This window comes from Cottoperca gobio, chromosome 22 (assembly GCF_900634415.1).
Source record: "Cottoperca gobio chromosome 22, fCotGob3.1, whole genome shotgun sequence".
Taxonomy (NCBI): Eukaryota; Metazoa; Chordata; class Actinopteri; order Perciformes; family Bovichtidae; genus Cottoperca; species Cottoperca gobio.
The window spans coordinates 7077488-7095870 of NC_041376.1; the positions used below are offsets into that span (position 1 = coordinate 7077488).

The 18383-nt window shown below is 37.9% G+C and overlaps 3 protein-coding genes across 3 annotated transcripts; all 3 read right to left on the minus strand.

Annotated features, from left to right (window-relative positions):
- Window positions 1-3436: 3436 nt before the first annotated feature.
- gpr65 (G protein-coupled receptor 65) lies at window positions 3437-6086 on the minus strand. Its single transcript, XM_029460968.1, has 2 exons — window positions 5947-6086; window positions 3437-5188 (listed from the first exon to the last, which is right to left on the minus strand). The coding sequence occupies exon 2, from the start codon at window positions 5176-5178 to the stop codon at window positions 4210-4212; it is 969 nt and encodes a 322-aa protein (XP_029316828.1). The 5' UTR covers window positions 5179-5188; window positions 5947-6086; the 3' UTR covers window positions 3437-4209.
- A 964-nt stretch (window positions 6087-7050) lies between these two features.
- Window positions 7051-7872, minus strand: LOC115027707 (G-protein coupled receptor 4-like). The gene has a single exon (XM_029461183.1). It carries the CDS (start codon window positions 7870-7872, stop codon window positions 7051-7053), a length of 822 nt encoding a protein of 273 aa, XP_029317043.1.
- Window positions 7873-11455: 3583 nt separating this feature from the next.
- LOC115027360 (B2 bradykinin receptor-like) lies at window positions 11456-15502 on the minus strand. Its single transcript, XM_029460640.1, has 2 exons — window positions 15401-15502; window positions 11456-13448 (listed from the first exon to the last, which is right to left on the minus strand). The coding sequence occupies exons 1-2, from the start codon at window positions 15418-15420 to the stop codon at window positions 12413-12415; spliced, it is 1056 nt and encodes a 351-aa protein (XP_029316500.1). The 5' UTR covers window positions 15421-15502; the 3' UTR covers window positions 11456-12412.
- Window positions 15503-18383: the final 2881 nt, after the last annotated feature.

Genomic DNA, 18383 nt, shown 5'->3' on the forward strand with positions numbered 1-18383 from the left:
TGTGTGATGGAAAAGCACAAAACAAATTCGCTCCCTGCTACAAATAGATCAAGTAGAGGAATTGTAATAGTGAATCCTGCCCACTTTCACTTCCCTTTTAAACATGCCTACTGACTATGAATCACCCAAAAAGGAAGGCCTCTGCGGGTACTAACTCATTTTCTGTTTATGCATCTCCAGTAATGCATACAGTAACAGGCAATTACGCACCCAAAACCCCAGCTGTTCTCAGTAGCGTGACACATTGAGGCTGTGGGTGGGATTCATCTTGTGTTTTCTCCAGAATTCAAAATGAAGGATGTATCGCTGCTATTTTAGGTAATCCTCGAAACGGCAACAATCACAAATGCCTTAAAGGCTGAAGGGAGTAGCAGCCCTATCATTTCAGCTACGCTACCTGTCCCTCCAAGGTTTTGTCCTGTTAATGCAGGTCTGAATCAGATATAAGGGAACAAATCTCTGATCCTGCCATGTGAGTTTATTGTGAAAATGAGCACATTACAAAAAAGGTAATGAATTAAAATGTCATATGAAAGCCATGTATGTATCACTATGGGAGATACTTAAGCATCACATGTGCATGTTTAGTTAGGCCTAGCTGTGTTTTGGTCATGGCTCATGGAGCATACCGTCAAAAGGGAGCATTAAAGGTGTAATGTGATATGCCGTCTATGTATTGTGTTTCAGAGACATATACTGACATGAGCATACTAACCCGCTAGCACTAGCCCGTCCTGTTTAGATTTAGATGGTATGGAGCCAGTATAAAAGTGAAATGATCCTTGGAGTATGTTGCCAGGTACTACACATTGTCCCTTTAACAAAACTATATTGTGGAAAAAAAATGCAATTTCAAGATAATTCCACTTCCTGTTGGTGAAGTGGGTTTTTGAATTTTAAATATGTTCAACAATCAAACCTTATATATGCATATTTTTGCAGATTTACCCACATTAAAAGTAGACTCACGAGTGCTTCTTGTATAAAATCACTAAAAAGACAAAGGATCAAAGGGGTATGGGTATATAAGATTTATAAAAAAAACAGTAAGGCATTCAAGAAGACAAACAAATGTCCTTTTCCATCAGGCATAAGGTTAATTTGATACACAATCAGTCAAATTGGTTACAACTGATCTGCACCACAGGAGTCGATAAAAGCCTGCCTCTTCCATCACTTCAGGTTTGTCTTTTTTGGTTGCTTCAGCTTTGCCACTGTTTGATTTGTTACTTGCTTTTACAACGCTCTACAACTTTCAAAAATGACATGTCCTGTTAAGTTTTGGTATTTGGTCTAAAATGATATAAGATAGAGCCAGTTAGTACCAATAGTTTCACAAAATGAAACTTTAACGAAAGAAAAAAACCAGTAGAGAGACAGATTTGATCTAATACATTAACATTAAATGCAAACATTACTGCATTATAGTAAAATAAAGTGAAGCGACTTTTACTTGTAACAAAGTATTTCTACACTGTTGTATTACTACTTTTACTGAATATCTTAATACTTTGTCCACCTCTGATAATATGATATAATTTAAACCAGTCAAAAGAAACAAATTGAGTACATCATGTGACACTGAAGATGGCTTTAGCTCAGAAAAGGAGTTATGTTTGAATTTAAAACATATTTTGGACTTAAGACTACTAAAGCAAAACTGTTTAGTTAAAGATATTTGTTGGGGTGTGCTGGTGCCCCATTGCCTGGGAACCAGACGGATCTGCAAGCTCATGTTTTAGTTGCTCTTAATTCGCATTTTGCGATTTGGTCTGGCGATGTTAAGATAGGTGCCCCAGGGGTCTAACACTGTGAACATCCCTGTTTCAAGTCTGGTTTCTGCAAGTCATCCTTTCTCTCCAAATAATTTAACCCTTTCTGTATTTGTATTTATTTTATTTAACCAGGTACATCTCATTGACGTTGGACATGTCTTTTCCAAGGGAGACCTGGACAAGACAGCAACATTAAAGGTTTCGTACAAAGCAACTCAAAATCAGACAACACATAGAAAAATACTAAAAACAAAAGACACAATTATGAATGGAAGCATTTACCATAAAGTCTACAATTGTCTTGAATCCTGCCAGAAATATCAGGTTTGATTGATTATGACTAATCATGTTGAGGATCTATTCTTAGTTTACATTACAAATGGCTTATGTGATATGTATACTACACAACTCTACACTGCTATATTCGTCCATCTGTTTCCTTCTTTTGCACATCTGTGTATTCGGTTCAGATTTCTCCGCAGGCACATGTCTGTGTACATTACCCTAAATACCCCCACATCCTGCCTGCCTGCCAACACCCAACACCGCTCACAGCTGGCAGGTCAGGGATTGGCCAAAATGTGGCTCTGCATCCTGATTCAAGATCTGTTTTTCTCATTCAACCACATTTTTCAAAGGCTTGTTACATGAGTTGACAACATAGCAGGAGCAAATCTTAAATTCCCCACTGATGTTTTGTCCCCACAACACTTTGACTTTGAACCAACTAGAATCAACTAGTACTGCAGCTCACTTTGCGCTCTACCTTTTTATTCCAACAAGGATCATGTTTTATTACATGTGAGTGCAGACACCCATTCATTTATCATGCCTGAGAGGGAACATACTTTCATACACGAGCCACTGCTGAAACTCTGCAGACATCTAAATGAAGCTAGGATTCACTGACGAAGCCCAGTTAACTCCATCTCCACACACACACCTGTACTTTACATATAAAGAAGGTTGTCTATTGCAGAGTCAATGACAGTGGAAGGTGAGAGATGAAGATGGGCTTTATATCCTCCAGCCTATTTATATCCAGGCTATTTAGTGTGAAGCATATTATCTGACATGTATGAATGGATGAAAGGAAGAAAGGCAGGACAAGGACTCACATGGAAGGACACCTGTCCTTGCCTGCCTTTGTTGTTATAAAGGCAAAATGTCACATCCTGGAGAAAATGTGAGATGCAAACTCTGCACCTCCTGAGGTTGTCATATTATATATCAAAGTATAAAATATATATAAGAGTGCACATTTAGAGCACATTGTGAGGACTCACCTCCCATCTGGAGTCATAAAGCTGGTCCCAACAAGGTTAATCTTGTGTGAAAAAAATACATATGGTCAAAGTCTGTTTGTATGCGTGTGCTTGCATGTGTACATTGATGTGTTACGTACACACCAGAAAGACAACCACAGACCACCTCTTAGATGGATCATGTTGTTAAAGTATTTAAATATAAGAGGTCAATGATATTTCTGTGTGAGGTTTAATTGCTGTAAACACAACACTACACGTTATGTCATAAAACAATATGTGCAAATGGGAGTGATCAACTACTCCAAGTGTAAACAGTGTAGACAGTTTGATGCACTTCCATAACTGTCCACCAGAGAGCTTCAGATATCCACATTCAGTCTGCCACACCTTGGATCCGTTTATAAAAGCACCATTTATTTGCAAATTCAAAGCATTTTAGATTATAATGTGTTGGTAGTGAGTAATCAACTTTTCTATTAATATTTCAATTTGTCCTTAAAATGAAGAATCTTTTTTTTTCTTCTGTTAAATTCAAATACAACTTTTCCATGACCTTTCCACATTTGTTAAACCAAAAATACAAATAGTATGATACAATCAGCTGACGTGAAAACACAGTCAAATGTGTCCTCATAGTCCAGTGCTAAAAGTCACAGGGCTCGTTTTCTATTCTTATTTTTATTCAAATGATGAAGGGTTTCACATGACAGAACAACTGTGATGTTTGACAAATACTCCTCCATGTGAGTCACTGCTGATAAAGGGTATACAGCTGTATACCTTGAGATGTACAGTACAAGCTAAGTAAACTGTTAGTTTAAACATGCAGGGGGGTATTAGTACTCTTACTTAAGTAAAGCATCTGAATACTTCTTCCATTACTGCTGGGGCAGAGTGCCACAGACAAGGTATCAGAACGTTTTTTGAGACAGAGTAACCCATTGTCTAGTTTTGGTCTATTGAGATTTGTTCACAATAAGAATAAAAATAAACACAGTTTTGTCTTTTAATAGCTGAGAACTTTTAACATTTGACAACTGTCTCACATTTGAAGCAGTGTCTGTATTGCAAAATTCAGGATCATATTCTACTGTTTAATGTCTAACTGTTCACCACAAGGTTGTCACATTATTCACATATATACATAGTCCTGTACTTTATTTAACCTACACCACATCTTCATCTTTGCTCCTTTTCTTTACCTGGAAAAAGAGAACAACCTGATTGACATTTTCTTTTCCTGTTCTAGTAATGAAGCAGTAAAGGAGAGGGTCTGCAAGGCAGTTAAGGCTTGAGATAGCTATGCTGATCTTGTATGGATAAAGGAGCCATGCAACCTTCCTGCAGTCGTCCACTAGTGTGCGAAGGAGCATTATGATGTGGATAGGTCCGAAGCAGAACAATAGGCAAAGCAGAACTACTGTCAGCAGCTTCAAAATCTGTTTACGTTCCTGTTCCTCTGTGGCCTGGTTGGATTTCACTGCCTCACAGATCCCCCAGGTGGAAAACACCAGGAGTAGAAAGGGAACAATAAAGGCCAGGATGAAGCGTGCTACACTAGCCCGAACAAGGCTCTCTGACAGCGGGAGGAAGATATCAAAACACAATGAATACTTGTTGTTCTCATAGTATGAATCCTCCCAGGTGATGGTGGTGGCGTTGAAACAGAACACCAACACCCAAATGGCAACACTGACCGCTGCTGCAGAGTTAACTTTCCTCAAGGAAGTGTACTTTAATGGGTGAACCACTGCCAGGTAGCGGTCAACAGCGATGCAGCAGAGGAGAGCATCACTGGTGTAAAAGTTAGTGTAGAGAAAGTATATGGATAGCACACAAACGTAGCCTCCATGGGCCCAAACTCCTTTCCACAGAAAATCTAGCCACAGAGAAAGGCCGATAGTGAAGGTTAGGTCACTCAGGGCCAAGTTGAATAGATACACACCAAGCTCGTTCTTCTGTCTTATGTGCTGCCAGGACACATAGAGGGAGAAGGCGTTGGACGGGATGGCAGTGATGATGATAGCCAGGTAGAAAAACAGAAACGACCTCCTCCTTGATGTGCTGTCAACCGGGTAACATTCTGAATGATTGGTGGCCACGGTTAAGTTTTCCATTGCAGACTTTGCGTTCATATGCTGACCCCTTGTAGAGAAACAAGGAAGGAAATAAGGAAGGAATAACTAAATGTTTTTCGAAATCAGCTTATTCAAAACCCTGATGTCATCAGGTTTATTTTGTCTCAGTGACAACACACTTTTAACAGAAAGCCTGTATTTTAGGGGTATAAAAGATGGATGCTATTAAGTTGCATCATGGGAAAAGTTATTTTGGGGCTTGACCCAACTTTATGAAAGTATTTGTTTCCACCTTCCAGGAAACAATTGGTTTTTAGTACATATCAGTAAATTAACTTTAATGTGCTTTAATTTTGTTCAAAGTTGCGTTATTTTATATTTTTTTGATTACTTCAAGGGGTCTGCCTAAAAACATTTCATTCACAACTTATTTAGTCTGTTCTAAAATCTCTAACGTTGCACTTTTTTGGAAGGAGGTCATTTCACAACACATCCTGCATTTCCACATGGTGTAACAATAGCAACTGTTTACTGTGATGGATTATCTATCTAAAAGCAAGGTTCAAGTCAATGTCATTTTTAACACCTTGCTAAAATGAATCAAAACCAATGGCCTCCTGGAGGTTAAGACATCAATCTAAAAACGAAAGCTTTAAAGTGGTTACCAATAACTTACACTAATTAAAGGCTACTTAATGGGCTAAAATATGACAATTCTACGATACATTTTTAAGTCTCCAAGTGTCAACCATATTCACATTCACTCAGCAAGTATTTTATAAAAAAAAACATAAACTCAGTTCAAATCATATAAAGGCTACTTACTCTTTATTCAGTTTTGTTTTCGCTCCAAAATTCTGTCATTATAAAAATGAAAACATTAAAACATCAGTCGTCTTGTCTTCCACTGTAATCAGCTTAAAGAAACAGGAAGAGTCAGCAGCTGCCTCCTTGTCGTCCCTGACTATAGTATGTCTTTTACTGGGTGAGAGGCCATGACAGAACCAACTTCCGGTGTTCGAGGACCACACGGCATATTTAATTTGGGTAGTAAGTCTATATGAGACTGCTTGTCTTTATGTTTGGTGTGTCAACATAGACATGGACTGGGGTAAAGGTGATGCTGATTATTGTCTGATAAAGGAATACATTATGTTTGTCTAATTGTTTCCATAGCGTAGTTGTGTTGGCTGAGCCTATGTGCTCCTAAAGTATAGGAACTGTACATATCATTTTTTAAGTCTGTCTTAAAAAACAGTACTCACATGTCCAGATGTACATTAAAAGTCCACGAAGAGAAGAAAAGGAATTACAATGTAAGTGGACAAAATCTGCAGTCCTCGTCACACAGTCCTTTAGCAAAGTTAGACACATTAAATAGGGATCTTCCAAAGTAGAACCGACCCGCAGAGAGGGAATTTAGTAAAATAAAGTGTAAAAAATAACAATAACTTTTTCAATGTACAGAAATATTTTAAATGTTAAAGATAAGGACAGATAAGCCAGAGGAGGCTATTTTAAATTCCAACTGTTCAACTAACAATTCATCAAATAAATTAAGAAATAAATGTCATGGTGATCTTCTTCACAGTCAACCATTACAGTGCATTGCAGTAATATAAGAGATGGCTAGGTTTGGTTTCAGAAGTGGAATTAAAAAGAAGAAAAAATATATATTGTGCGTGTATATATATTTATAATATGTATATCGTATAATCCATTGTTAATGCACTACCCCTACTTAGGATACTTTTTAGTTTCCTTCCTGGATATATAGCTGATCATGTATGTGCATCTTTACTACAAACATCACTGTGCTTTACTGTCTTATCTTTGACTGGTGTTCCAGGAGAAATTACACAACATTGTCAATAACATTTGATTTGATTTGCAATTATGGGTTAATAATGAGACAAATAGATAATTCTGTTAGGAAACTGACTGGATTTGATTAGAACTCTCTGACCATTTCCTCCTCAGAAATACTCTCCGACATTTCTCTACAGCTTTTCTAATCTCTTTCCGAGCGCGATTACTGATAAAACAATATATTATAGGATCCAGTATACTCCTTAGTGTGGTCATGGTAACTGTGACCAGGTACGGATCTCTGAGCCTCGTTGCCCAGAAGCAGTCCCCTGGCTCCAGTATGGCCCTGAGCAGCATGACAGTCTGGTAGGGTATAAGGGCCACTATGTAGGTCAGTAGAAGGAAAAACAACAGCAGTCCCACTTTCCTGCGCTCCATTGTCAGGATGGAGGGGTTTTCTCGGAGCGATTGCATGATCTGCTGAAAACAAAAGGTCATGATGAAGATAGGGACCAAGAAACCCAGGGTGACTCGTGTTAGGGCAAGGTTGGCATCTTCCTGTGTCATGGGAATTTGCACCTCACACAAGTCTTTTGAGAAGAAAGCTTGCAGTGCCCCCGTGTGGTCAAGCAAGATGATGTGGATGAAAATTTCCAATGTCCAAACAGCAACACTCACAACTACTACTGTCCGCACCTCTCGGACCCAGTGAAAGTAGAGAGGATAGACCACTGCTAGGAAACGATCAACGGAGATGCAGCAAAGGAGGCCAGAGCATACATCAAAGCTGCTGTGCGTGATCACAGCTGTAAAACTGCATATACCACCCAGAGGCCCCTGCCAGAGGCTCAGCTTATTCCACACAGGCATAGAGATTGTGTAGAGCAGTTCAGAGATGGACAGGTTGATGAAGTAAACTGCCGTGTTGTTCCCATTCCTCATTTGTATCCAGGCTACATACAGAGACAGGCAGTTAGCTAGAAAGCCCACAATGCAAAAAACAGTTGGATACACAAACATTTCCACTGAGGAGGTAAATGTGCAGGAGGTAGATGTAGTCGTGTTTGTCTGGTTGAGAAGAGCTGCGTCCATCCTAACTCGATGATGACCAAACCTGAATGTGCAGCGAAAGGATGAGCCCTGTGTTCTGTTGAACTGAAATAAGCTCCGCTATGCAAATAACATGCTTTGCCTTGCTAGAAAGGAAAACAGCATCCAATTATTTCATTGTGGCTGTCATTTAATTTATGTAGCGTTCAATAGTCAACAGAAGATCAACCAAAAGATTAAACTGTACCTGAACATTTATAGGTTTAAATGAAAATGATACTGTGTTGTCAGCTGTTCCACCAAAGAGACAGTATCAATATAACAGTCTAATAATATAATGTGTGATAAAAACATATCCGTCATGAAGGCCATTTTTCTGCACAATGAGTATTTCTACTTTTGTTACTTTTAGTGTATTTTAATGATTATACTTCTGAACTTTTACTTGATTGAAAGCATCACTTTTACATTGTGTTATTGGTATTTTATATTTTGAGCTTTACAGGAACAGAATGTATTTGCATATCTTATCTTATATCTATAACCTGCCATCAGTGTGCATGTTGTTCAGTGGAGGATTCTGTTAGTGCAGTAGTGTTTCATTAAGTTGATATTTGGCAAACCACGGTGCTCGTGAGGAAAGCCAGGCAAAGAGAGTTGGATAAGCAGCAACACATTAGTAACACGGAACTAGTTGTTGTCTACATAGCAACAAGAATATGTTGACACTCAGAAGCCTGTTAACTGAGAAGACAAGGAGGGGTGGTGTTGATTTTTAGACTATTTTTTTGTATATTATATTTATATATTATATATATTTAGGAGTCACAGCTGACCTAATAAAGCAGGGGTATTCAACTCAAATTCAAAGAGGTCCAATTAGAGAAAATATCCCCAAGCAAAATTCCGGAACATCATAATGTCTAACTTGCATTATGAATTAGTGTGTATATTGAAGTAGCCTAGTAGCTGTATCAACGTCTGCACGTCATCAACAACTGACTGTCAAATCTAATAAAGAAAGTACAATTAAAAAACATTTTGACAATATTTATTGTCACTTAACATTGAACTGTACAGATATATATAATACTGTAGATATGTATAATGTTCTTCTCGGGCTGCATTTAAAAATAAAAGATAAAATAAATAAAATAGCTTTTGAAAAATTGTGAATCTTTAAATAAAGTGCTTCATTTTTGTTTTCTCTCAAGTAAAGTTTCAGCTCCCAGCACTCATGCACCCCTTGACAGCCCCTGCATCAGTCATCAGTTTGTTGGGCAGTGAATGAATGGGTCAGGATCCTGGTGGATTGATCATTTTGGGCTCTGAGATTTTCTGTGACCTCAGTTCAGTATTGAGTGGGTATGTTTGGTCAAAAACGTTGTGCTTTGTCTCATAGTGGCGTTTCACATTGCCACTGTTTTCACTGTCTACCTTTCTCTTCTTAGAGAGCGCCATGTGTAGTTCTTTTTCTCTACCTGTCTCCCGCTCACACGTCTATCTATCACACGTGTATCGCTAACTCGTCCAATCGCTTTCCGTGGACCGTCTCTCACCTCTCATCTAGCTGTATTCAGAGTCGCAATGTTTGCCGCCTGGAATGCACAGATTTGATTGGCTGAGTAGCATCACGTGACATGATTTAACTCGCATGTAATTGGTCTGTGAGTTTCCAGAGCCGCTAAACCAGTGCAGGAAAAACAGGAAAAACTGCGCCGGTGAAAATCCCTTAATAATTTATTGATCATAGGTCCATAGTGTGCAAACACGTGACAGAACTGTGTGACGTATGCGTGCGACTCCATGTTGGATGATATACAAATCAACAATGGCGTCTAAAGCGAACAACAACAGCAATACAACTCCGACTTCTTCAAAGTATTTTGACTCTCTGGAGTCCAAATTTGCGGCCGTGACCCGTACACGCTAAAGCCGTCGGATTATATTGAGGATTTAGATTCATTACCGCCGATTGAATATCCGGATATTGTGAACTACCTTGTGCTACAAATGTCGTGGGCAACCAACGCACAAATGAAGGCATACAAGAGCTTAGATGCTTATAATGTCTTTGTTTCTGGCTGGGTTGGTAGTCTTCTTACCAAACCACTGAAAGATGACAGGGTGCTCGTCCATGCCCGTGTAAATCACTCTCAAAGAGCTCGAGATACACCGCTCAAGCCGTGGTTTGTGAGTGAGAAGAGCAGCGATGTTATCCTCGCACACTGTGATTGTATGGCTGGATTAAGCGAAGCATGTTCTCACATTGATGCTTTGCTTTTCGCAAGTGAAGTAGTCTCAAGAATAAGCCAAACAAAAACATGCACAGAAGAAAAGAGCAAATGGCTGCCATCACATGTAAAGAAAGTGCCTTATTTACCAGTCAGCGATATGGAGAAGTAAGGTCTTACAGTGTTTGGGTATATCATAAGCACAAATGTTTAACGTAAACATTGAAAACATAGCTTTAGCATGAGCTCTTACCAGATATAAAGTATACGCCACACACACGGGTGAATTGTGCTTTTTCTTCTGTTAAATCCTCACGAGTTATGTTGCTAAACCAGCTGACGGCGTTCGGTAGACAGCAATTCATCCCTCTTTTGTGGATCGTTGTTTGTGATGATTGTAGGAAATCTAAAGAACCATTTCTCTGGGTCACAAGTAGCGTTATGACCACAATTATACATTGCGCACACGATTAGCATTTTCTTTCAATCTTAGACGTTTAAATACAAAGAAAATTACGAAGCGTTGCAGCAACTCCCACGCAAACGGGCGCCGTCTTGGTTGTGTATATCATCCAACATGGCTGACTTATGGGTTGGGACGTAAGCGTGACGTCGCATACACACGATCTATAGGTCGGCGTCTGGGTCTGGACTCAGACCTAGGTCCGCCTGTTAGTGACCTATGAAATAAAGGCTTGTTGGAGGTTCTGGAGTTCAAATAAGCAATTTTCTCTGGAAGTCTGACTCATTGCTAGTGATGTCACTGCTTTCCCAGTAGTCAACAATCACAGGGATTCATTTGGAAAATGATTCATTGGTAAATAGTTATAGTTTACAGACTGACATCTGAGTTCAACTTTGACCTACTGTGCATTACATTTTTCCTGAGCAATGAGAGGTTATTGACAACATTTCTGGTGAAATCACTTTTGGTTAAACTTCCAAATATAGATGTTTGCCACTGTTGTAGTTATTACTTTGTGTCCCCAGATCTCATCAATTAACTTGGAGACAACAATGTCAACATAACCGAGAAAATAAATCTTTGAAAGTAAGAACCTATTTTTATTTTTAACCTATTAATACTTTTGAATCACGTTGAGGAGAATAACAAATAAAAGCCTTTTGTAGGATGGATTAAATTGATTTCTGTTCTGAACAAGACAGAATGGTAACTTTATTCATCATGAAAAGATTTGTCAAAACATTGCAAAAAGAACTCATTGTAAGAGCACGTCTTTACAGTCATATCGGTGTAAGTTTATTCGTAGGTCAGCAAAAATATTCAGTGCAGTGATTCAAAACAACAAACAACAAGCAAATACATGTACCCACAGTGTGTAGGCCATTATCTTATGTTCTCTTTCTGGAGTCAAAGAAAAGATACATGTGTTACAGTGACTGAAACAGGAGGGAGAATACATGGTTATAAAATATGGCAGTGTTTTGTTTTTTGGGTGTTTAACATTTAAAGATTACAAGATATTAGGAGCAACACCATGTAACAGTACACAGCAACACATATCCACAGACATGCACACACCTCACTATTAAAGTGTCATAGGTCATGCTTTTACACAGAGGCACAAAGTCGGTTTCCTTCTTTTTGTGTGCATTACTCCCATTATCTAAATGTGTGGCCATTACTTCTGCAATATTAAACACAATCTGGTAGTACTGTTTAATAATGTAGCAGTGTTATTATTGTGTTTGAAAGCATTAACAACAGTTAGGCCATAAGTGTTATAATGACATAAATTGAGTCTCGTATCCTGCAACAATCTCTTACAGTAAGAGCGACCTAACCATTCATCTCCTCTGGTCTGTTGATGTAGACACATGGCATTGATATGTTGTCATATATGATCATCTGTAATGATGCCTCTGGCTCCTTCTACATAACTTTCCTCCAGAAGTGTTGCCCAAAGAAGACTGGGTTCAGGACACTGTTTAGAACGTTTAGAAATCAGAGTTCAGGTTTTAGTTTTAGACCGCATCTTCTCACAAACAGCATTAAGACGGGAATCATTTTGAGCAGGATCCTTATTTAATGTGTATTCCGACTAAACAAACAGAAGTATTACTTAAAAAAACATTTCTTATCTTACTTCTGGCAACATAACTAACAGTTTCATTATGTGAACTTATAAAACATAAACAAAAAACATATCCAGAGATTTTCAAAAATATCCTGCAGATCAGCTTGAGAAACTTCTCATTGATGGGTTTGTGTTGGTGGAGTTGAGGGTAGATGTTCTGGTATGCCGCCATTGCTTGAAGAGTTCCCTAACTTTTCCCTGAAAGTTCTTTCCAACAATCATGTAGAGGATGGGGTTAAGAACACTGTTGAAGAAGGCGAAGTACATAAAGACTTGCATGCACACTAAAAGGTTGGTTCGGAAGCTAGGCGCTGTCAGGACATTAGCTATCAAGAGCATATTCAATATCTTAACCACGTGGAATGGCACCCAACAGATCATAAACGCCAGGAGGACCACCACTATCAGAGTGGTGGCCTTCTGCTCTGTCATCTGGGTGTCTAACATCCCAAGAAACCGGTTATTCAGAGCTTGAATAATCTTGAGAGTGCAGCAGAAAATAATGATAATGGGAATGATGAAGCCGAACGTCGTCAGCAACCCATCAAACAGAAGCTGTTCATTGAGTGTCTGCTCATGAGAGCACTGACTAATGTTATAGTAATTGTTATATAGCACTCTCCTGTAGACAAGTGTGGGGATACTCAGGACCAAGCCAAAACCCCACACCAGCACACAGAGCAGTTTGGCATATTTTGGCCTACGTATTCCTTCATGGGACAGTGGGTGCACCAGTGCCATATAACGATCTATGCTAATCAGAACAATGAAGTAGATGCTGGAATAGGCGTTCATGTTGATGGCAACGGTGACCAGTCGGCAAAGGTGATTACCAAAGGGCCAGTCGAAATTGTTGGCTGCATACACAGCCCAGAAGGGCAAAAAAATCATTAGGACAAGGTCAGCAGCAGCCAGGTTGCTCAAGTAGATCTCAGCCACAGTGCAGGACTTCTTATGAAGACAGAAAACCACCAGGACAAACACATTCAAAATGATTCCCAGCACAGCGATGCACAGGATATACACCGGCAGTATGTTGGAGTACCATTCTGTGAGTTCTTCATCAGGAAGCTGAGTTGCACTCATGTCGTTTTGGTCTTCATGTATAGCCATAGTGCTGAAGTTAGCAGGGACGCTGTGGAGGGTTAGAGGAAGCCAAACAAGACAACATATTAAAAGAAAGACAAATTCAAGGTTTTAATTTGTATTATTATTATTATTATTATTATTATTATTATTATATTATTATATTATTATTATTATTATTATTATTATTATTATGAGAAACACTGAAGCCTGAGTAAGAAGACAATTTGTAAATAAACTCTTCTCATCTCTCATTTGTATAAGCCCTTGTGCAAATAGATCATCAAAATCTTAATGATTCTGCCACTGCCACTGATTGATCTCAGAAAAACAACAACTTATTTGGCCAGGTGCATCATTACCCACCCATGACCTAAGTTCACAGACAAAATACAGACAGACACTTTTCAGAAAAAAAACGAGTGGTGTCCACTAATAAAATGGAGTCTTTTTGCAATGTGAAAAGGGGAAAACTAAGACATTTATAAAGTGTGTAGTGTGACTACAGGATGTTTCTTCATGCAAAGAAATAGAATGGTGGTGATGGCCTAATGGTCTAGTGGTATGGCTTCCAAATACAATACTTGACAGTTGTGAGTTCAATACCAGTGCTGCCACCATTGTGCCCCTGAGCAAGGTACTTAACCCTGAGTTGCTCCATGGTATCCCTGCAGTTAGTTCACTGTAAGTTACTCTGGATAAGAGTGTCAGCTAAATGACCTGTGATATAATAATGTAAAATAGATTTTGGGTTGAAAATTCAATGAAGCTGCTTTATTTAAGAGGTTTAGTGGAGGCGGGTCATTTTTTACCCTTAGGACATATATGCACAAGGGCTACTGTTGCATTTCATATCTATGTGTTGCTCTTTGTACATTTTGTTTAATATAGTATTCACATATGAAGTTCCGCAATCTTGATAATACACTTGCAAAATCCATGTATATTTATGTATAGTAAAATCACAAACAAACTTTTAGCAGTTTCTTACAATCTTTTAATTTGAAAAGAAGTTGTAGGACAGGCTGTTTATTTGTCTCCCACTAACAACATGATTTTTTCCTCCACTTTTGTGCATATGCTACAGTTGAACTTATTCTGGTGTATTACTAACAGATCTTGAATTTAAAACCCTAACATGTATAACCTCTATTCTCCCTTTGTCCTAAGGGTAAAAAATGACACGCCTCCACTAAACCTCTTAAATAAAGCAGCTTCATTTAATTTTTAACCCAAAATATATTTTGCAGAAACAACCTGTAATTAACCACATAATTTATAAATGTCTCAGTTTGCAAAAAAGACTGCATTTTATTAGTGGACACCACTTGTTTTTCTTTTACAGCAATTTGGGGGCGAAATCCAAGGCACTGGCCCTCTTATGATTGGTCACTTTCACAATCACACATACACGGACCTCGATGTTTGACAGATATTGATATTTTGTGTTATTAATCTGACTATACAGAGTAAGTGGGGAACAAGTATAAATCAGCAGAAATAGAATATACTAAAGTAAAGTACAAGTATTGTAAAATTGTACTTAAGTACAGTATTTGAGTAAATATAGTTAGTAACTTTCCACCACTGATTACTATTTTGCAGAATTTAAATGCATCAAGGGAAATCTATCTTTAACTCTTTTCTATATATCTGTATCAACATAGTACACACCACATCGACATCTAACACCAAACGTGTTGAGACACATAGTGAGAGAACTGCTGACTGGTTGGAAAAACAAATATACTGGCCTTCACTTCAACAAGCTGTGCTCTAAACGTCGTGTCTAGATTGAACCATTTTCTGTTTGAAATCACTTTTTACCATGTAGGTGAGTACATTTCTATAACGAGTCTGTATACTGTCATTCATAGACAATATTATAAAGCACAAAACATTACTTATGTTAGTTTATGGCCCATGTTAATATTCTAACAACATTGAATAATGGTAAAACATAGAAAAGATATATACAAACCAAATATAACTCATGCATACCTTGTGGGCAGAAGAGACATTCTTCTTGTGGAAGTCCAGATGTAAAAGGTCCAGAAACACCACTGTTTTAGCACCTTCTTCTACTGTACTCTGTACTGTCTCTGAAGCACTCTCTTAAAGGAGAAAGGAAACGGATAGAAAATGACGTCACACAAATTCCTTGCACTGCCTCCTCCTTCTCTCTCACAGCCTGTCTGTTATCTGCAATAAAGTTTGTGCTTAGAACACATAAATCACATTTTCTTTATGCTATGATCAAGGAGATGTTAATTTTTAGCATTATATATAAGCAATATGAGAAGATGCAAATGAAAATTCAGTAGAGATACCCAGAAAATATTTGCAAGCAAGCTTCAGGAACAGGGGTCGGTTTCATGTTTAAGTGAACCAATTCTCGAGAAGCAATTTATATGTAACTTTGTAAGTTTGTAACTGCATTAACCTGCAGCCCTCAGATCAACATTCCTTTAACATCAATACAAATAATAATAATAATAATAATAATAATACTAATAATAATAATAATAATAATAATAATAATAAATAAAATAATAATAATACAAATAATAATAATAATACTAATACTAATACTAATAATAATAATAATAATAAATAAAATAATAATAATACAAATAATAATAATAGTAACCGTATTTACTATATTTCCTTTCAAAAACAAAGTTACAAAGTACTTTAGTTACTTAGTTTACTTAGTTTTAAGATATTTTAAGGCGGTGTCTGCCTGGGTTCCACAGCTGACAGACGCCCTGTCACAGGTTCAACTGCATTTCGGATCGCTCCCAGACACCTACAGCTGCAGAGCAAAATACTGCAAGCTGCGATGTTTGCAGAAAACAAATAAGGCACTGTGGCAACACCACAAATGTATACAAACATTTAAAAACACACCCAAAAGAGAACTCCATCTAAAATATTGATGTATCGATACCAACGTTGGTATCAGTATTAATCAATACTTGCGTGATGAGATCGATACTTAAAGTTCAGTTTCTCTTCTTTACGTTCAGTACACAACTCCCGTTAAATCATTGTGGTTTTGCATGTGCACTGCAAACTAAGTAAGTATTAACACCGCTCCTCTCGCTCACTTCACGCTCATCATTATCACTAAAAAGTAAACATCTAAAATGTTAACCTCATGTTGGCATTAGAAGAAAAGTCATAGATAAAGTAATAATAGGCTTCATTTCTGGGGACTGTGAATGTCCGTACAACATGTTATGGCAATTCATAATAGTTGTTATAATTTGCCTGTATTAAATGGATCTTTCTCTTCAGTAGTTTTTCAGGGACTTTTAAATATTTTCATTAAAGGTACCATGTGTAATTCTGAGCCACCTGCTCCAATGAAGAAGGGGCCAGTATTTCACCTCTAAACTGGGTGCATACAGTCTCTACTGTATATATTTTAGTTGTAGTAGTTTGGCATATTTATTGTATGATAATTAATTATTTATATAGCGTATTGCATTTACTCCTGTGTAATCTGTCAGTCAGTCAGTGGGCAAGAATACCAAAATTTGACCAAACTGCTGAAACTGTGAGAGCCGGTCAAAAAACATCTTCTGTCTTATAATCTTCACGTGGGGCTGACGGTGTTTACTAGGGGACTTATGTTAACCGGGGGCTGTAGTCCGTGTAGCGTTACGTTAGTTTGTTTATTGGACTAAATCCAAAGTGGCAGAAACTAGAAAACGACCCGCATATTCGTCTCATCTTCCCGGTGCCGGCGCAGCCAAGAGAGCAGCCCACTGGGGGAGGAGAGAAGTCGGCACAGTGAGGGCAGACTGGCGCTACAGTGTCTCACTATCGCCTCTAGAGGAACAAGTGGTATTACAAGACTGGACGAAGCGGAACTAGTCAGTTAGATGCTCATTTCAGTAGATATCTCTGCAACACAACACATAGACGTATTTGACATAACGTCAACACTGTTACCTCTTCACATTCTGTTGATAATGTTAGTTAATTGTTTTAAGTTTAAAATCTGGCATATTTTACACATTGAACCTTTAACATTTCACTGGAAGTGATTTTCATCATTGTGAATAAAGCCCCATTTAGATGAGACTAACATTGCAGGGGGAAATTACAGGGTGTGGTCTGTAATAGCCAGAATGTATCTGATCACAAATCTGGAATGAAAGGCATAACTAGCTAGGGAAATGGGATGATCACAACAATGGGCATAAACAAGATTAAACCAAAAAAAACTCACAGTAAATAACTCTGATTGTTCATGTTATTAGATTTTGATTATAGGCCTCTGGAAACATTTGTGAAGTTGGAACCTACAACAGACCAAATGGCAGATAGACACATGAATACCATAGAGATTTAGTGTTTTAATACTGCTAAATATCAAACCTCAATCTTTTTAGTTAAATGTTAGTGAGAAACTTTGCCCATTAAGAATTTTCATTTACACACTATGGTAATTTGTTCATTATGTACGTTAGGATGATATATTAATTTATCTAAAGCTTACACAATTGGTTTATTATGTTTGTAAGTAACCTGTTATGAAGTTAGGGTAGCTATTGCTGTACAGTGATGCTTCATAAAGAAATAATTGAATCACTAAAATCATTAGCATTCTCTAATGGGTTAGGGTCTGCAACCATATTAGCCAGTTGTTGCTGTAGTTGACCATTAGCTACGCCTGTAAAACTTTCCGTTCTGGTACGACATGTATGCCGTGTACAATTACAGTAGTGGCAGATTTTCCACTTGAAATTCATAGTAAATATTATCCTTGATTTAAAACAGAGTTATTCTTTTTGATTCAAATATAAATAGTTTCTGGCAGATTTTATTAGCTGTAGCTAATTAGTTTAGTGTCATAAATTGGTTAGAACATTGAATGTTGCTGGCAGAATTCTGCACCCACACGACATAATAATTCATGGATACTTGCTATAGAAAGACAAGCTTGGACATGCATCACAGGTTAGAATAATTT